Below are 21,757 nucleotides of genomic sequence, written 5' to 3' on the forward strand. Positions count from 1 at the left end.
CATTTGAACTCAGGTCCTCTTGACTCCAGGACCGCACCACCTAGCTGCTCTAAACTATAATACAATATAACAGTATATGATACAATAGTATAAGAATCATAGCTAGTAATTTTGACACCTGGAGTAACACAAATAAACTCTGTGATTCATGACATAAAAATAATAAAAGTAATTAAAGCAGATTTAACTGAGTAATAAAAGCTCAAAAATAGGTGTTATTAACACCATCAGTAATCTAGTAGCTTCCCTTTTAACAATTATTTTTCATAACTAAGTATTATACTCCTGTTAGTAACTACGTATTTGCCTACCAGCTGAAGGAGACATATGTTAAATGTTCCTGCTCCTAAATCTCTGTGCCCAAGGGCATCATTTCCTTGCCCTAGTTATGGTTCTGAATAGAGCCATAGAACCTGTCTTAAATGAATTCGTAGGCATTAAAGGGATCTCTCTTCTATTTTTTAGATTCTTTCCCTTGGCAATCTCATTTACTTCAAACTTCAACTAAACATCCCAAGATTATTATTTGCCATTTTTGAAAGAGGATCAGTAAATGAAGAAGAGTTGCACCAAGTCATCAGCCTCTATGACTTAAATATCTATATCTCCATTCTGGACCTCTCTTCTGAACTTTAGATCCTTATCTCAAACTTAGATACTAATATGCTTCCTCTACCTTTGTTTTCCTCAAACTCAAATATCCCACCCAAGCTTATCATCTTTCTCTCTATACCTGTTATCCTTTAGCCTTCACTATATCTGCTTTTGACTTGACTGGACCTTTGTTTACATTTTTCCTATCCCACCCCTCCAATTCTTTGTCTGCAGAATTTCCATCCTTCAAATACTCACTCAAACATCATCTCCTCAACTGACATTATTCAAAGTCCTTTAATCTTCCTAAGCCTCAGTTTCTTCATCTACATTACACTAGACATCAATTCAACACCACTACAGACAGGAAAACAGGTTTAAATCCAATCTCAGTCCCTGACTAGCCTTGTGACCTTAAACAAGTCATTGAACCTCTATTCTCTTCAGTTTCAAATGTAAAATATTGCTAACAATAGCACCCATTTCAATGGGAGGCAAACAGGGTTAAGTGTCCTGCTCAGGGTCCTATAGCTAAGTAAGCTCTGGACTTGGAGACAGGAAGATATTTTCCCGGAATTCAAATCTTTCCACAGGCACAACTCTGAAAATGACTGAACCACAATAAAAATACCAACATGATGTTAAAGACAGTGAGCAAGAATATCTGGGTTCAATTCCCTTCTCTGGCTCATAGTGATTGTGTGATCATGGAAGGTCACTCGAGCTCCCTAGTATGTCCCAGTGGTATCAGATTCACATGGAGAAGTGGGTTACTAAATTGTGCATAAGGAACCCTGAGGGCAGCACATTAACTTCAAAAAACCACATATTAATGTTATATTTTAACATTATTAATCTTATAATACATAATACATATTATGTATATATTATACATGGAGAAATGGCAGTGTCTCTGCCACGAAAATTTCAAATGGGATCCAGTCTCTATCTCAAAATAAGGATTATTTTTTTTAATATCTCTGAATTGATTTCTGCTTATTGGAAATGGGTGCCATATAAAGGTCTTTTATCTGAAACCCTCCAATGATTCAGCATTCTCTAGCTGAAGCAAAAACAGGACAAAATAGTACCTGAATGGGAGGAGGGCAGAGATATATGAAGGGTGTTGGATGTCCTCCAAGAATGGAAATCCTGGGTTTTGGAAGTAAGGGGATAGAGGTGAATGAGGGTAGAGAGGAGAATAACTGACTCTCTATAATTCACAAGGATCTCTGACCTTATTTCCTTGGGGAGGTGGAGAGAGGATCTGAGGAGTTAGGAGAGTGAAAGACAAGCTATCCTACTGGAAGCTGGACAAATAGCGAGTTGTGTGTCTAAAGCTCATGAGGAATTCAGACTGAAGATGCACTACAGCATGCCTGTCCTCAGGCATCCTGTCAAATAGAATTTCCATCAAGCTCACAGATCAGGGTGGGAATAGCTGGAGCAGAGAAATGTCCTTGTACAATGTATTCATGCATATATGAGCGCACACACACACACACACACACACACACACACACACACACACACACACACACGAAAAAATTCTAAGCCCCTGCAGAAACCGGATCTAGACTCACTAGATTGAAAACAGAAAAAGATGCCAAGTGAGCACATTCAAGTCATTTTCCTATCTACTGAATAGTTCAGGGACCACCACCTAGGGGAGAATGTAGCTTCAGCACTTTTTAGCATCATTTCTAGTTGTCATCTCAATATTAGCTTTGGGAAACAAAAGGCGGGGGGGCAGGTTGTGGTAGTAAGTGTATCGATAGCTAGACTCAGGTTCATCAAGACCTGGGTTGCCCATCTCTTACACCTAATGGCTGGGTGAAATGGCTGGGTGACTCCAGCCATCACATCTCTCCATTCTCTAGGCCACATCCTAGATAAGCTGCAGAGGAGATGGCAACCTGAATTGGTAAAGAGAAGGCCCAGACCCTAAGAAAGAAAAGAGTTCCTCTTTTGTTTCCCCACTTAGGAAGAATCTATCTATTTTCCCTATTGATTCCTTAATAGTAATTTCTCTTCAACTGCATTTTTATATAAGGAAGATCCATGATCCATGTCTATTTTCAATTAAAACTGCTCCCAAATGTCATTCCATTTTTCTTACCACTTAATCCTAAAGTTTTAGAGATCACAAAAGGTTTTCTTTATCATGGGGATGTGAATCAATTAAATCTTCCAGTCTAATATTACCCCAAAAAGCAAAAGACTGTGCTGACACGGAGCTTTAAACTGTCCTTCTGGACACCTTTCCCATCTCAGCTTTGATACATTTTTCCATAATCTGCAGGCAGCCAAGCTGAATCAGACTCCCCCTGGAGCTGATTGATTATTGCACAGTCCAGATTCCCTGATTCCCTGAAAGCAGAACAATAGAATACATCAGCTGGGAGGGAACTTACAGAAGACCATCCAGTCACAGAGTCACAAAATCTGAGAGTTAGTCCAGCCACTATACCCAAGAGATCCTCAAAATAACACACCTGAAAAGTGGACTCTGGTGGGAGACTTCTGAGGAGGGAGAACCAATTGGGTTACCGCAGGTGACCTAATCCATTTTGGGACAGTTCCTGAGTGACCTAATCTACTTTGAAATAGCCCCACTAGGAGTCCTTGTTGATATCAAGCCCAAACTGACCCTTTTTCAATTTCTACCTCCCTTGGTCCTGGTTCTTCCCCTTTTGGATCAAACTGGACAAGCATTATCTCTCTTCCACAGGACAATGGTTCAAATACTTGAACACAGTTATCATGTACTCCATGAGTATTCAGGAAAAACATCCATTGTTCCTTGAAATGATCTTCATATCCAATTCTGAATCAAATAAGACAGCATTTGTAAAGCACAGGGCCTTGGCACATGGCAGCTATTTAATAAATGCTTATTTTTTTAAAAATTATATGACTTAGACTAAAGACTTCATCATTCTGGTTGTTCTCTGAACACTCTCTGGCCTATCAGTGTCTTTCTTAACCATTGGTACTCAGTATTGAACACAATACTGATAATAGTAGAGTTGTAAAACTAGCACATCCTTGTTCCTGAAATTTACACATCAATTAATTCAGTTCAAGAATCATATTGTTTTCTTTTATTTTATATTTACATTAAATATTTTATATTTATATTTATATTTAACTTTATATTTATATTTTTACTTTGTATTTATAAACCACTGAAGTCATCAGCTTTTTTTCAGAACTATTGTTATCTAACTATACCTTTCCTGTCTTATACTTTTGACATTGATTATTGGTAACCAAATATAACATTTACCCCTACTGAATTTCATTTTCTTAGACTGATTCCAAAGCTCCATCTGTTGAGATCTTTTTGGATCCATCCCTCTCAGCACTGTGTCATTTGAATATCTGATGAGTATGCCATCTATGCCTTTATCCAAGTCATTGGTAAAAATATTAAACAGCATAATTCCAAACATAGATCCCTGGGTATTCCACAAAGACCTATTATTATGCTAACATTAACTACAATTCTTTGTGTCCTGTTGGTCTTTTCTGTTCTGAATTCATCTGATTGTACTATTCTCTCATCCATATCTCTCCATCTTCTCCACTGGGATAGTAAAAGAATTTTCAATCTTACTCATTCTAAGATGAAACTAAGACTGGAAGGTCTAATGACTTATCCAAATCAACAACTAATCAGTGGCAAGTGCCTCTCAACCTAAACTCTAATTCAGTAGGTTATAGTCTAGTGAGTGGTAAAGGCAGATTCCCTTCCAATTTAAGTACTCAAAATTATAGGAAATGGATAAAATGTGACAGGTAATTAAGTAACAGAGAAGAATAATATGGTTGAAAGAGCAATGGACCAACAGCCAGTATGACTTTTAACCCACTTAACCTCTTTGGATCTCATTTTCATCTTCTAGAAAGAAAGGATATTAGACTAGATCAATAGTTCTTAAACTATAGCCTAGGGATCCTTGGAAGTCCTCAAGACCCTTTTATGGGGTCCACAAAGTCAAAACTTTTTCATAATAATACCAAAATATTTTCATTTCTAATGCAATAAATATTTACTGATTCAATCCACATAAAGGGGCAGCTGAGTAGTGCACTGGATAGAGCAAATTTGGCCTCAGACACTTGCTGTGTAAACTTATTTGCCTCAGTTCCTCATTTGTAAAATGAGCTAAAGAAGGAAAGGGCAAATCAATCTAGGATCTTTGCCAAGAAAAATTTAAATGGAATCACAAAGAGTTAGACATGACTGAAATGACTCAACAACAGCAACAACAAACCCACATAAACAAAAGTTCTTGGAAGGTAGAGGCCCTCAATTTTTTTAGCATGTAAAAGGATACTGAGGACCAAAAATTTTGAAAATCACTAGGCTAAATGATTTCCAAGATTCCCTCCAGTTATAATATGGTATCATTCTATGTTCTGTTTAAAGGTGGAAGTTAAAAGAGAAATAGAAAAGAAATTTGAGCATTTTGTGTTGTGAATCAAGAAAACTCAGAGACTATTTATTTCTTTTAGTCTTCCCCAGCTGTAGAGAATTACCAAGGAATGGTTCATGGAACCTTGATACATTCCTCTGGGATCTAACCATTGAATTCAGTCTTCCTGTCTTCATTTTTAGGACATACTTTGTTGTCTTAATTGAAAGCTCTATACAGTTCTGATCAACGGCTGTCCCTCCTAAGAGACTATTGCATCTAAGATCCCTCTGGAAAAACTTAATCAGCACTAATTAAGTCACCATCCTAACCCAAATTAATTAGATTTTTTAAATGTCAACTCCTTTCAAGGTTAAAGTAGGCACTGACATCTCCTTAGACCTCATGCTGGACCTTATAAAATTGTATTTAGAAGGTACCTGAGAGTCAAAGTTCTGAAAAATAGTCTCTGAATTCTACCAATGATTCAAAGCCTCTGAAATTCTACCCATGACTCAAATAAAGACCTCTCTCTTCTCAAAGAGACATGGATTTTTAGTTTCCATACAGAGTTAAAAAAACAAGTAGGCTCAGAGACTTAAAGCTGGAAGGGACCTCAGAGACCATTTCATCCATCCCCTTTACTTTACAGATAAAGAAACCAAGGTCCAGAGATGTTAAGTCACTTGTCCAAGATTGCTTGGGCAGTAAGAAATCAGATTTACAAAAGGATAACACAATATTAATAGAAATATGTTTGTTTAATTTTAAATGGGATCAGTCTGGAATGGTATTTTAAGTTTTTTGTTAGCTTAGTCTCTCAATTCTAAGAAGGTCTATTTCACTTTTTTTTTTTTGGAAGGGGTATAAGAAAGGAGGAGAACCAGACCCATGATAATATTTATATAATTCTTGAACAAATGTCCTTATCAGTATGTAGTCTTAGAGTTGCCTGGGGGTACTAAGAAGCTGAGAGACTCCCCCAGAGTCATACAACAAGTATGTATCACAATTGACACTTGGGCCTAGGTTTTAATGTCTAACTTCTATTCATTCTACCAGGCTGTCTCTTTCATATTTCACTTCTGAAAATGAAACACAATACTCCAAGGTTTCTGATTGAAAACCATTGATAGAAATGAATGGCCTCCTACCATCAGTCCTCTGTCAATACCAATATCTTCTAACAAAGCTCCCAAGAATAAATTCATCAGCCCTTTGTAATGATCCAATGTTGATCTGGGTTAAAAAAGAAAATATCCAACCATCTGAAGTCCAAAGTAGTTCATCTTAATCTCATAAAGATATTGTTTTGTATTCAAAGTACATACCTTCACCTAATATCACCTTGTTTTCACATAGCTCCTTTCTATAGAGAAATTGAAAACCATCTGAAGAACTTTCAATTATTCACACATATGAGACAGGAAGGGAGTATTTTTATCTCCATTTCACCAATGAGAAAACAGCCTCAGGGGTATAAACCCAGTGAGTCAACTCTGGAGGCAGCAACTAAAATCAAGTTTCAACATGACCTTGAAATAAATCCAATCCAATGGAGGAAAAAAAAGAAAAAAATTGGGAATGACACTTGGTTTAGCCCTAATGAGACTCCAGATATTGTAGCCTCTCAAAAGAGTAGGAGTAACTGTCAAAATTGAAGTCCTACTTGGCAAGTTAGTGTATCAATCTTTACAGGACAAATTTACTACTTTTGAGAATCCTATCTCCAACACAAACAGCATCTGCCTTTTATCACTTTTTCTCAGTGTAATTGATGGAAATTTGAATATTTCTCCTACAGGAATGCATGATAATTGCCCAATTTGTTATAGTTGCTTCCATTTGTAATTTTCACTTGCAAATTATTTATTGAAAATGGAGTCTACTCAACAAAGTCAAATAATTTTAAAAGATACACTACTAACATATCCCTCTATCATCAGGACAATCGGTATACTTTATAAACTAATAGGTTTACAAAATAGAGAGCTGCAGTAAGAACTTGAAGTGAGGAAAGAAAAGAATGGAGTTGGAATAGTTTATCACCAATGACATTTGGCCAGTGGCAATGACCATCCTCAATCCTGACCACCACTATTGTTCTACAATGAGCTACTTGTATGTATGAACCTTTTGGCTTTGTGGGAAGCAGTGGACATAGCAAGAAAAGAAATAATAGAATTACTCTCCTCCACTAGAAGAATATAAGCTACCTGGGGGGTCAAAAGTTCCCCACATTCAGGGGAACTAAAAAAGTACCACATTTAGGGGAAGGGGACAAGATCTTTGATTTCATCCGTTTAGAAAAGTTTTGGTGAGGGACTTCCACTGTCAATTCATTTTAGATGGATGAATGGAATGAGCATTTATTAAGTGATTACTATGTGATAGGCACAATGCTAAGGGCTTAACAAATAATTTTTTTAATTGACACTTATCTGAATATAAAATCTTGAAAAAGTTGCTTGAGACACTGACTCTTGAACCTTTGTCTAAGACCAACTCTCACTCTCTCTCCTTGCACCCTGAAGGCAAGTAATGAATTCTAATTGAATTTCATTGCCTTGAAGAGAAAAGCAAAACTTTAATTTTGATTTAGTTTACAAAAACATAAAGTAGAATTAAGACTAACCAAGGAAAGTGCCTCTCCCTTGATTTGTTGTTGTTGTTGTTGCTGCTTTGTTGTTTTTTAGGTTTTTGCAAGGCAAATGGGGTTAAGTGGCTTGCCCAAGGCCACACAGCTAGGTAATTATTAAGTGTCTGAGACCGGATTTGAACCCAGGTACTCCTGACTCCACTTTATAGTGCTTTATCCACTTCGACACCCAGCCGCCCCCCCACCTTGATTTATTACCTGAAGCATCAATGTTAGTATTCTACACCATTTATGTATAAGCTACTTTATGAATGATCAAACCAAAGAGCTTGAGGACTTGGAGGAAATGGTTCTTAGATTGACTGGCAATAATTAGGAACCAAAGCCAGGAACCCTGACCATTTAACCCCCCCAAACCTTTAGTCTCAGAGTAAAATCCCTCCCCTAAAAAGTTGCTCTAATGGTTCTCTGAGGGCACAAGTTCTTATCTTCCTTATGAAAACTGTATTTGAGTCTCAAAATTAGAAACCCTGGTATCTACTCACACTTATGGGAGAGGAGCACATCAAATGAATCTGCCCATCTTGTAGCTTCTTCTGTGGACAGCCTCCTGGAACAGAAGAAACAACATTCTGGAATGCTTTCCACAAAGCAGTATGTCTCTTTTGAGACATAAAATAACACAAAATAGAAACTTGAAATTAGTAGATTATTCAATTAATCAGTTGATCAAATTAAATCAAAGTTCTAAACTTCCCCTGGTAGAGATCCAAATTCCTCTATATCACCACAGATGTTTTATTTTTTTGGAAGCTGACTTTCTAGCCAGAAAAATGAGAGTATCAGATTTATCTCTGACACATAGATTCCCAGTGATCCCTGGGAAATTATTTAATCTCTTGATGCTCTAGGTTTCTCTCCAAGACTCTAAGTGAGGGAGAACAGGTCAACTTGCACTGGTAGAGAAAACTTCCTCCCCTTAGGAGGAATATAGTAAAGAAATCACAGGTCTGGTCCTTATTGGGACTATCCCCAAAACCCCCAATTCGTTCCTCCTTGGGCAACTTGTCAATGACTCTCTCTGAACTCAGCAAGGGAAAAACTTATTACAGGACCCATATTCAAAGTCCTTTCAGTCTGATAAGACCTTCCAGAGCTTGTGCCTAATTACATTTTCTTCTAGAACTAAGGATCATCTCTAATGCATAAGGGAAGCATTGGGCAAGAACATCAGTGGAGAATGTCAAGTATCCTGAAGAAATGTCTCCCATTGCCAGACTAGTGCTTTAGGGGACCTGAAAGAAATATATACATATACATATATATATATATATATATATATATATATATATATATATATATATATATATATATATACACACACACACACACACACACACACACACACACACACACACACATATATACTAAAACCTAAAGGTCTTATCCCAAAATCTGCCTCTGAAAACATAGGCAATTTAAACCAATTATGGAACAATGTAGAATTTGCTTATAATGAGTATGAGTAGCCTGCCACATGTAACCAAGGAAGAGTCCTGAAAAGGAGGAAGCCACCAAGAAAATATATGGCCTAAAGGGAAGATGGGCTGGGTGGAACAAGGGATGACAGGTGAGTAAAATACTCCATTGGCACCTCCATTTGAAGGATGGGAAAAATCAAGAAGGGACTTTAACACCTAGGTATGCTGAACTAATTTAACTTATTGTTTTTTTAACAATATTTTAAGCAAGTTTCAGTTTCTTAATTTCAAAATCCAGGGTCTAAATTTAATACCAACAGGAAGGGGACAATAAAAAGATTCTCTTTCATCTCCCCAGACATTATTCCTGATGTTTTCCTGAGGGATGAGAGACCAAACATTAGATTTTCATTCATTTCCAAGAGCAATAAATGTTCCTTTCACAACTATTCAGAGGTAGTATAGTATTGTGGAGGGACAGAGCAGTTGGAAACAGAGCCTGGAGTACAAAGACCTGAATTCAACCTTCATTTAACCACTTACAGCTGTAATCTTGGGCACATCCCTCAATAATAACAGATAACATTTACATAGCATTTTAAGGTTTGCAAAGAGTCTTACAAATATTATCCCATTTGATCCTCACAATAACCTTAGGAGATAGGTTCCATTATTACCTCCATTTTACAGATGAGGAAATTAAGACAGACAGAGGATAAGTGACTTGCCCAGGATAGCTAAGTGTTTAAGGTTGAAACTGAATTCAAGTTTTCCTGACTCCAGGTCCAGAACTCTGTCTACCAGAGTGCCTAACTGTCTTGGGTAAGTCCATCATTAATATTATTTTAATATTATTTTACTATCTCACACAAAGTTTGGAGGAGGATCAAATGAGATATTTGTTAAATAAATAAATTGCTATTAAAGTGAACTGATTAACAAAGTCACACATCCTTTAACTACTTGTTGGGAGGACCATAATTCCATATGTACATAACCCTAGCTGGAGCTCATCTACCCAATGGGTACCCAAAGAACTCTAACAATTGAGTGGCTGTCACAAGGCTGAATGTCTATACTTACTTGAGAGCCCGGTTTGGCTTGTCAGGAAGAATGGCTGTGAAATCACTACATGAATCTGATTTGTGAGACAGACAGCCCAGGCGAGTCCTCATCCCTTTGTTCCTGCAACCAAGAACAGGAGCAGAGAGAAGAGAGAAACTGTAATAAAAAGAGTGATTCACAGAAAGGATGCACACAGAAAACATTGAGAAGCTCACTAGTTCACACAACCACCCCTGAGATTTCATGAGCAAAAGGGAAGAAACCATCAGCAGCAGCATTATCTGACTACCTGAATACGTAACAGGTATTTTCCCCTGGAGATCTAGTGCTTTTTAAAACTTCTACAGCAAATTGGTGGTAAGTCAGTCAATGAAGGTCGTTAGCTCAGAAGACTTTCTAAATCAGGTTTCCCCACTGGGATAGGAGCTACAGTGATGTCAAAATAACAATTTGCATCTTTCCCTACCAATAGAAGGTCAGATTAAGCAACTGTTTCCTCAATGTAAAAAGGCTCACGATATCCAAAGAAGTGCATTAAGGTTTGGGAGACAAGATCAAGCTTTATTGATTACCATCATCTAAACTGGAGAGACACAAGGCATGGACATGAAGGCTCAAAACGGTGGCAATGAGAGCTCAGGAGGTGAGCAGAATGTGGAAGTCCTCTGTGAATAGGACTAGTGATGGAGCTAATTATGGAAATCCCTCTTCAGACCAAACTCTTCTGATTATACTAAAACTAAAAACCAGAAGAGGTTAAAGAGGGGAGGTAGAATTAACAATTAAAGCATTCATCATATAGGATCCTATTTATATTTGTACTGTCAACTCCAATCATTTCATTAGCTAAGCTTTCTGCCTTAATTAACATCACTTGGTACAAATCAAAATGGTAACACATTTTAATCTCAACAATTCACCCATTGCTTGCATTTATTAACAAGGACCTGCCCTCAAGTCAATATTTTCATATATGATAATTGATGGGTAGTTCACATGTTCCATAAGTATTTTGAGGTTGATAGGAGACCTCAAGGAAGCACATTGTATGGACCCCTCTAATGAACTTAGGGGAGGATTATAGATGAAACTCAGAGTGTCTGGGGAGGCCTCGATGAGTTATGATTTATACTGTTGGAGGGAAGTCGCATCATTGAGCTCACCGATTCATTCTAGTATTTGAAAGTAGTCATGATTAAAGCATAGGTCATTTAAGCTAACTTTAATGCTGTAGTCACAGCTAGAAAAACCTGGTTTCAAATACTGACTGGCATTTTTTGGTATATGACTCTAAGGTAAGTCACCTAACTGATCTGATCCTCATTTGTAAAAATGGATTTTTTTGTGACAATCACACAAGGTAATAATGTATGTAAAGGGTTTGCAAAGTTTAAAGCACTACATAAGTATGAGCTATTTTTATCCATAATAATAGAATTTAATGAATACTTTTTCCCATTGATCTTTTGGAGACTTCAGCACTTTCTGGTCTCTTACTGTGCTATGTTGTCCCTCACTATAAGACTGGAAAGCCAGTGTATGAGATAGATTCTAATTAGAATGGACCACGTATTATCACCCCCCCAAAGAGAAAAAATCTCAAATTCACTTTCATACCACCTTTTTATATTTGAAATTTTTGTTTCATTTATAAGGGTAGGGCTATGCCATTTCCTTACTTGCAATGGAGGCTAAGGGAGCTTCTAGAACAGTGATATTTTAAGCCTTCTCTCTCCTTTCTGTTGGTTCCAGTGACTTCCCACCTGTGGCCCAGAAAGACCCTTTTCTCTAGTTTTGCTTTGCTTTGCTGCATCCAAAGGAGACCAGTTGTAATAGAAACACATTTCTATGCACACATTCTATCTCTTCAAAAGCATTTCAAGTCTAGAACATTTGAGTCTCCATTAAGGCTCCCCCTCCAAAAAGCAGTTAGGTCTGCATGTCCTGTCCTCCTCCTACCACTTCCATTTATTAAATTCCCATTACTAAGCCATCTTTTTCATAATTCTAAAAAATATTTACTACAATAGTTTTCTCTCACCACTTGCTGCTACATATGACTGAAATCTTTGGATGAATGGGGGGGGGCTTCTAAAATGACTAATTAAGGACTGTCAGGTCATCAAATTTAGTGAATCCAAGTAAAAGTTGTCACAAGTTGTTCTATTAGACTAGCCTTCAATAATTTACTACACCTATTCTGAAATTTATAGGATCTTAAAAGTATAACATGAAATTGAATAAAAACTGCTCTCATAGAAGTATTTCCAGAGTTTCCTAAGATAAAAAGTTGTGTTCTGCCTTGGAATTCAGAAAAAAACCCTAGATTTGAATCCTAATTCTGCGACTTCTTAAAGGTAAGACCACCTCATTAAACCACACTTTTCCTCCTCTATAAAATGGATATGCTACTTGTGTTACCTATCTCAACAGGTGAGAGGGAGGCTGCTACAGAAATTTGAGTAAATCATAATTTGCAAATCTATATGGGCTAATTGGGGAGGCCCTGCAGGAGATAGAATTACCTGTATCAGAAACCACCTTGGGGCCCTTGGGCAACGACTTTCCCTGATTGTGCTCTAAGAATGAATAAGTTTTATTTTCTTTCTAGACTAGGTCAAGCCTCAGGTTGTATATGACCTGTTTAGTTCAAGTGAAAGAAATTAGAAATAACAATGGAGGGCCAAAGATCAGGATTAGGTTTTTTAGCCTGAAGGGGTTGGAGAAACCACCTTGTTCTCCTCCCTGAAGCAGCAATCCTTACAAACATGATGTGAGTCTTCCAATGAACTTAAAAATGTAATAAGAACAAATAATAGCACATTTCCTCAGACTTCCATCCTCACGCCTATCAGTCATCTGTATGGTGGGACCATACACCCTGCAACCACAAGGTTTAGGACTAAAGAATCCCCACTTGGAGCACAGGACATTGTACAAAATCACAATGCCATTGGGGACACACAAGCCAAAGCAGTGCAGGGGGAGAGAGGCATGAGCAGAGAAAGCTTGAATGGGACAGAAGCACAGGGAGAGCAGGAGGCAAGGAAGATAGGAAAGGAGGTGGGGCAAAAAATACACGTCATGGTTCAGTTACCTCCGTGGCATCAGTAAGGCCGCCATACAGGCATCCGGCTACGGGCAACCCTTTAATTGGCTGGCTTGCGGGGCCTTCAAGGCAGGAGGTAAGACTGCAGGGAAGAGGGATTTACCCTTTCACGTCCTCTCACCTAAAATCAAAGAATCCTAGGTAAAAGAGGGGGCACTGGCCCTCTCAAATCCCTTCACTCCTCCACCTCCTCTCAGGTAGGCTTTGGACTCACATCATCCAACCATGGAAGAGCAATGTGTCCTCAGCCAAGTCAGCCCACCCAAGGTTGTTCTGACCAAAACGAGCAGAGTGGACTCAGATTGCTTTAGGCCAGGAGTTGCTGTTTCCCAAGCTACCAGCCATCACTTAGAGGAAAGTGGGACATATGGCCCAAGGGAAGGACTGAGTTGGCAGTCCCCAAAACACTGTTCTCTCATCATTCCAAGGGCAAAACTGAGGTGACTAATGAGTGAGGCAAATCTACACTAATGATGCCTGACTGACCCTTTCCCCACCCTGCCCTCCAACACATTCAAAATGGTATGTTTAGATAGTATTCTGTCTTATACCTCCCGATAGGAGGTATAATGGGAGAACACAGCTCAGGGAGGCCATGGAAAAACTCCAAGGAAGTCTTCTCAGATGTTACTGACCCACCATTTATCCTTTGCAAGGATAAGGGGAGACAGAAAGAAAGGATCTAGAGCACAAAAGAAGAGGAAACTCAACAAGGAATACTTCTTGATGTTGATTTTAATAAATGCCCATTTTTAGCAGTCAAAAAATTCTACTCTACATGGTTCATAGGGATTTATTTTCTGGTAAATCAAGTCATATGTGTTACAGAAACAACTAATGGGGAAAAGGAAGAATTTTTAGATATGGAAGGGGGTAAAACTCAAGTCTGAGGAGTACAACTTTTAAACTTTGCCTAGGGTATGCAAAAGTCACAACTCAACTATGTGTGTGTGTGTGTTTGTATATAAATCCTCCACTAATCTCTTAGGGACCTAATCATTTTTGACCAGAAAGGAGAGGTTATTAGGATGTATATTAAGACTGATTGGATTGTATTTGATCCCTACTGAACTGTTCAGTGAGGACATAGCCTGGTTACTTCCACAAAGAAGATGTGAGAGAAGAAAAATCAAGTTTTATCAGGGGCATCCCATCCATAAATAGTTCCTCAAAGGAACTCCAGCAATAAACACTGAGTATCTTTTCAAAACTTTTAAAAATATATATTAATTAATTTGCTTTTTAAGAGGCAGTGTTGCACAATGCATAGAGTGTGACCCTGTGCAAATCACTTAACCTCCCTCTCCTTTGACATCCCTAAGACTTTAAGTTGCAAAGCAGGTAGTGGTAGGGATTTTCCAAATGACAATATAATCACAGATATGGCTCAAATAAACCTCTTGAGATTTCATGGTTTTAAAAATCATCTACTCCAGGAAATTGGAAAATTGTGTTGCAGGACAGAGAATACATTTTTCCCAATCCCTGTCCTGACTCCTGTCTTCAATTATGCTGCCGCTAGAGTCATACTTTCAAGCTAAAAAGGAAATCAGAGAAATCAATATTCTAGTCCTTTGTGCCCTTGTCTTCCTCTTGACAAGAATGGAAACTATATATAAAGGGAAGATGCATATCCATAGCACCCAAGGTTTTCTCTCAAACCATCACATTGACAGGAGTTCAGCTCCTCATTCCCTTATAGCCACAACAGAGCAGGCAAGGTCACTTGCCCATGCCTGACAAGGTATCTCCTGGCAGACTCTACCTTGACCTCACTTCTCTTTGCATTTCCCCTGCAATCTCCCCCCCATTCCTCACCCAAAATGACTCACGGCTCCAGCTGATTCCCTTCCCTGGATCCCTTGGCTGCCTGCTGTCAGACACTGTTATGTCACCCTAACCTACCCCTCTCCAACTCCCCAGATCCTCTGTCCCAAACAAACAACTCTTTTGTTATCTTCATAAACCCAACATCTGATCCTATTCTGTGAGAATCCATAGGTTGCCACATCCTAGCTCTCTCCCTTCCACAGTTATGCTCATTACCCTCACCAGTTCTGAAGTCAGTGATTTTGCTCAGCCATCAGAGTCCCGGTACCCAAAGTTTACCCCAAAACCTTAGAAATAGTACTGTCTGGGGCATAAAAGGGAAGGTGAGGAGTTTGACAGACCCTGCAAAGGGAACATAGTCCCCCTGTCTTGGGGGGGGGGGGGGGCAACCTCCTAAATTCAATAGGATGGCAGAAAATGAGGAGAAGGCTGGAGGACCACCCCTCTCTCCCCAGGAAGTAAGAAAACCAAGGGTTAAATGAAGAGACTGGAGAGAGGGCAAGAGTCATTGAGAGCTTGAATAGGGAGAAAGCAATCAATATGCAGAGAGAAAGGTAGGTTAAAGATAGATTAGTTAAATATGGATAATGTACTCTGCACACATAGGGGAAGGGCATTGAAGAGAAAGAAAGGAAAGTCATACTCACTGCCTTTGACCTGTCCTCATGGCCTGTGGGTCTTTGCCAGCCAGATGGTCAGAGAGGCTGCTGCTGGTCAAGGAGCTCTGAGGAGAGAGCAAATCTATCTCTTAGCAGTGAAATCCTTGGCGGGGTGAAGAATGCATGCCTGTGGGTGAGTGAACAGACACACACACACACACACACACACACACACACACACACACACACACACACGCACGCACACCTCCCACCACTTTTGCCAGGCTGCAAGCAGTTCAGATGAAAGCTCTCCTCTCCGCTTGTCACATCCAGTAAATACTCAAGCATCCCACACCCAGCAGGAGGTGGCTTGGCTAGGCTTTGCCACGCGGTGTCTGCTCACCCATTTTCATTGGAAGCATGAAGGAGGTGCCCACCTGATCAGAGACCTGCCTGGCCCTCTTCCTCCTTGCTAACCTGATTCTCAGATCCTTGGACTTGAGTTAAATGAGAAGGAAGCACATCCCCACCTTGCCTCCGCACCAGGAGACTTGGAGGGGTGGAGTGTGGGTGGGGGTGGGGGAAGGGGGAGGGGGAGTTCAGATAGAAGCATTTCTTCCTCGTGCCCCACCCCCACCTCAGCCCGGACTTAACTGGAGATGGGGCATCCGATTTTAAGGAGATCTGCTGCAGTCAGAGAGCCCGTTGCTACTCTGGGATCAGGAATCAGAATTCTTGCCCCAGACAGCTGCTGCCAACAAGGACCAAGTCAAGCCTCCTAAGGAGCAGGGGCTGTGGGTACTTTATTATGGCTAGGGAGATGTGACAAATGCAGAGAGAAGGCTCTGATGTTCAAGTGACCCATCTGATTCCTCTCCATTCCTCATGAGGGAGTTGCCATTAAGCCTCCTATCAGAGCTGAACCTCATAGACTGAGGCACAGATAAGCATTCCACTCTTCTCCCCTCCCCTCCCAATCCCAGTCATGCCCTGGCTCTTAATGAGAAATTTCCATATTCTCTATCTGCCCAACCCTGCTCCCTTATCACCCTCTATTCTCACCTGGATCTTCCCACAGTGAAAATATCCCCTCACTTTTTCTGTCATCACTTAGCAACTTCCTGAGACTTGAGGTTGCAGAAGGGTGAGCATCTCCCCTTTGTTCTGCCCCCATTCCCTAGTCTGTCTTCTTACCATACCTCCCCTGAGACTCCTTGACCAGTCACACCTTTGCAGGTCCTGTGGCCATCCCAGAAAGAGTTCCATAGGATAAGTCAAATCTGCCGCCTCCCTGGCTTCTTCCTTGGTTCCCTGTACCCAGGTCCTCTTGTTCTAAGGACACATCTGCTCTGGAACCAAAAAAGGTGTCTGGTATTCACACCCACCACAATGGGACTTACTAGAGCCAGGAGGAATTCCCAAGGAAAAGTGGCTGTGAGGACTTGGAAGAAGCCCACTTTTCACCTCAGGATTCTTCCTGCAAAACCTGCATTGTGTCAAGAGAGTGAGTGATGCAGCGGTCCCCGCCTGCTGTTGATGACAGGGGCCAAATATAAATTCCAAGGATGTCTCTACAGTGACTCATTGTCTCGTTCCTAATGTCCATGGTGTCACTCAGATCAGCAAAGGGGCCTTAGTGGCACAAGATGAGGTTTTGACTTTCTCATTGTCACTGTGGCTGAACAAGCATCTGTTCCTTAAAAAATAAAGATTCCAGCCATTGGGATCACTGTCCTAGGATTCTGCACTATGGGAAAAATAGACTGATAGTTATAAATTGTAAAGATGAATTCTGTGAAGGAAAAAAAAAATATTCCCATAATGCAAATAAAGAATGCCATAAAGTCAGTTTGTGCCATATGCATTTATATGTATAAGGCATTTGACACTATCCCATGAAATCCCTAGAAGTCAGATGCTATTTTGTTTTTGGTTTTTTGTAAGGTAATGGGGTTAAGTGACTTGTCCAAGGTTACACAGCTAGGTAATTATTAAATGTCTAAGGCCGCATTTGAACTCAGGTCCTCCTGACTTCAGATGCCATTCTGCACTGCTAACAGCAATAACAATGCATGCCTACCCAAAGCCAAAACTAGCAAAGGGCACCCTTTTCCCAAAGCACTGACATATCATCAGGGAGGGTGTACTACTGGAGGGAGAGGCTGGTTTCTCCATGAAAGAGAATGCTTCCTCTCCATCCCAACTAATGTCCCCTTATCTCACCTATCAAGCCTCTGTTGATTGGCACTGTTCCCAACTCCAGGGTTCCAACATCTAAGCTTCCATATAGCCCCTAAACTAGAGACATGATTGTCCCACCCTAACATTATCTTTCCTTAACCCCCAACCCATACATCTAACTCCTATTAGTACTAAACTCATAAGTTACCTAGTTTTGCCCTAGGTAAAAAAAAAAAAAAAAAGTCATATCTCTGGAACACTTTGAGGTTTGTAACTTTCCAAAGTACTTTTGTTAAAGCAACTCTGTGAGATGAATAACATAAGCATTATTTGTCCCATTTTAGAGACAAGAAAAATAAGGCTAATAGAGGTCAAAGTTACAGCTCAGTTTCAAATCCAGATTTCCACCTAGTGAATGGTTACATATCTCGATTAATTTGCCAAATAAGTTAATCAGCAAATATTTATTAAATGCTTTCTGTGGGCCAGGCAGAGTGCTGGGTATATAAAGCAAAATAAAAAATAAAATAAAGTCCCAGCTCTCAAAGAGCTCACAGGCTAATGAGAGAAATCATGGAAAAAACTTGTGCAAACAAGATATAGACAGGATAAATTGGGTGGGTTGTCTCAAAGGAAAAGTACTAAGATTAAGGAAGACTGGCAAAAGCTTCCTGAAAAAGGTGGGACTTTTTAACAGAGACTGGAAAGAATCCAGGTAAAACTGGAAGGTAGCAAGGAGGAAGGGGAGTGTTCCAGGGATGAGGGACAGTCAGTGAAAACGTAGGGTGTTGTAAAATGGAATGTTATGTTCAAAGAACACCAAGGAGGCTAATGACACTGGATTGTGATCTACATGGAAGGGAGGAAGTTTTAAGAACATTGGAAAGGTAGGAGGGTGGCCAGGTTATAAAAGGAATTAAAAGTCAAACAGAGAATTTTATATTTGATGCTAGAAGTGATGGGGAGCCACTAGAGTTTGCTGAATGAGGGAGGTGGGGGTGACTGACATGGTCGCACCTTCATTTTAGAAAATTCAGTTTGATAGCTAAGTAGAGGACAGACTTGAATGAGGAGGGACTTCAAGCAAAGACATCAGCTAATCATAAAATGTCATTTTATTTGAATGGACCGTAAAGAAGAATTACTTAGTATCTTTAGCAAAGCCTTGGGGTGGCTATATAGAATGCCATATGTACATATGTCTAAAAGGAAATCAATGTAAATTTATTGATTTTATCTTTAAATAGGAGAATTGTTACCAAAACACGATAGTTCTCCAGTGCTATATGACTTTCAAAATACATACGATTTGTTTCAAACAAAAATATAACCACTTTGGCTTCCAAAAATTTAAAATTGATTTCACACAGAATTTTTTCACTCTGCCTATTTTCCTGAGAAACTGTGCCGTAGCTCTTTTTTTTTTTTTTTTTTTTGGTTTCATCAGTATAAAGGACCCCCAGAGGGAAAATTCTCTCTACCAATATAGCTTGGCACTCAATTTCTGGTAAGTTCCTGGAAGTACTGAGAGGTTATTTGCCTAAGGTGATATAGTCCATATGTATCAGAAGAAGGACTTGAACCCTGGTCTTCCTGACTCAAATACTATACTGCCTCACATCTAATAAGATGAAATTTAAAGTACATCTATGTAAATTCTTATATTTTTGTTCAAAAAAAAAATCAACTTTACCAGTACAACACAAGGAAGACACAACTAGACTTAGTTCTGAAACAGTTCTAGGTTTTGGGGGTCTCACAGAATCAAGATAAGACAATAATTTAATATGGTAGCCAAGAAAGTCTTGTTCTCAGGTTCAAGTTGGGCAGTTAGATGGTGCAGTGGATAGAGTGCCAGCCCAGATGTCAGGAGAAACTGAGTTCAAATTCTTCCTCAGACCCTTACTAGCTATGTGAGGTGGGCAAGTTTTGTCTATAAAACGGAATAAATAACGTTTTGAGGAAAATACTTTGGAAAGTTACTTTGCAAACCTCAAAGGTTCCAGATACAAGCTGTTGCTACCCTGGACAAGTCCTGAAAATGGAAGATCCAGAAGGAACACACCAACAAACCTTGCTTGCCTGGGGTTTTTTAATCTGTAAAATGAGCCAGAGAAGGAATGGCAAGCCACTCTAGGATCTTTTCCCAAAAAAAAACCCTAAATGGGCTCACAGAGAGTCAGTCATGACTGAAACAACTTAACAACAACTGTAACCAAGATAGAAAGCAAATATCTGCTTTTAATCTTCTGGGACAGCCCAGGTACCCTTGACCCTACAAAGGGAGAGTTAACCCAGTGTCACTAGCAGAGAAGGGTTCAGTTCATCAGAAGCTAAGGAAATCCATGCCCTTGTCATGCAAGATACACACACACACACACACACACACACACAAATGTAATTAAAGAGATGACAGAACAAGCAAATTAGATTTCACGATGCAATATTTTAGAAAGCTATAATGACGTAGGAGATTTATGGACAAGTCCATCAAAAATGGCCCACATGCATTTAGTTAGCCAATATTCCACCCAGGACTGTACAATATTTAAAAGCTTTTCATAAAAACAGTCATTTATGTATTAGATTTCAATTTGGTCCTGTGTGCTAACGCTCTGCTGCAAATCTTTTAAAAGCAAGCTCCACTTCTGAACAATCCTAGTAACGGTAGAAACATGAATCAACATAAACTGTGATGATTTAGCGTTACCATGGAGACAGGCAGGATTCAAGGAAGGGCAGCCCTGAAAGATGCCACTTGGTCAAAGTACTTTGCTCTAAAATGCCCATACTTCCAGCCCACTATTCACATACCACTTTAGCTTTTACCTTCCTGTTTCCTCATCGACAGTTCAAGCATCCAGCTATCTCATTTGCAATGGCAAAGCATCAAAACAGACATAGCTGGGAATGTCACCTCTGTGAACTTAAAGATCTGGTACCCTACCTCAATTCTGAGTCTAGTCCAGTCAATGGGCAATTATTTATTAGATGCTGACTATGGACCAGGCACTGCGCTAAAAGTTGGAGATACAAATGCATACAAATGGAAATACAATTCTTGCCCTTTGGTAGGAGCTTGTCTCCTACCAGCATAGGACAACACATAAAAGGGAGCAGAAGGGGGGTAAGGGGGGGGAGACAGGAATAAAGGTGAAGTCTGGTGAATGAAGGATGGCTTTCCTTGGTCCTTCCTCAAAATGGAAGATCCAGGAAGAACACTCCAAAAGAAAAAGGGGAAAACAGGGTAGAGAGAAAAAGCAGCTGAAGCATAGGGGTAATGTCTAGAAAATGAAGGATGTATCATTTCCTCAAAAGCAGAGGTTCCTGGAAAAACTCAGGTTTCTACAATTTGGTCTTTACATCCCTAGTGCGAAACAATCATTTAGCACCTTTGTGTGCCAGATGGAGACAGCTAGGTGGCTCAGCAGATAGAGCGATGCTTAGAGTCAGGAAGTTCTGAATTCAAATCCAGCCTTAGCCAATTACTATGTGACCCTGGGCAATTCACTTAATCTCTGTTTGCCTTAATCCAGTGGAAAAGGAAATGACAAACCACTCCAACATCTTTACGATAACAACCCCATGGACAGTATGGTATGGGCTCATAGAGCTGGATGTGACAGAACAAATGAACAACATGGCAGGCACTGCACTCGATATATAGGATACAAAGACATAAATACAATCATCCCTGCTCTCAAAAAGTTTAGAGTCTAACGGGGAGACAAGATGTGCACAGATAAAAGAATATTCCAAATAAATACAAAGGCATTTGAAGGGCAGGGTACTAAAAATGGGGAGAATCAGGACTTTAATGGGTTTTTGAAGGAAGAAGCTAAGGGTTCCGGGAGAGTATTTCAATTGTGAGAACATGT

General features: G+C 39.7%; 1 protein-coding gene across 2 annotated transcripts in view; it reads right to left on the reverse strand.

Moving 5' to 3' along the window:
• The window catches only part of RGS8 (regulator of G protein signaling 8), a 66,474-nt gene that overhangs the window by 24,776 nt on the left and 19,941 nt on the right, over nucleotides 1-21,757 (reverse strand). Inside the window, exons 2-4 of one of the 2 annotated variants that reach the window (XM_074220384.1) lie at nucleotides 15,747-15,823; nucleotides 10,179-10,280; nucleotides 8,160-8,224 (exon numbers count right to left, since the gene is read on the reverse strand). In XM_074220384.1, coding sequence (XP_074076485.1) covers nucleotides 8,160-8,224; nucleotides 10,179-10,280; nucleotides 15,747-15,823 — 244 coding nt within the window. Of the gene's footprint in view, nucleotides 1-8,159; nucleotides 8,225-10,178; nucleotides 10,281-13,257; nucleotides 13,284-15,746; nucleotides 15,824-21,757 lie in introns of those variants that run through there. The other variant, XM_074220385.1, reaches the window with a different exon arrangement.

The sequence above is a fragment of the Macrotis lagotis genome, chromosome 2, assembly GCF_037893015.1.
Source record: "Macrotis lagotis isolate mMagLag1 chromosome 2, bilby.v1.9.chrom.fasta, whole genome shotgun sequence".
Classification (NCBI taxonomy): domain Eukaryota; kingdom Metazoa; phylum Chordata; class Mammalia; order Peramelemorphia; family Peramelidae; genus Macrotis; species Macrotis lagotis.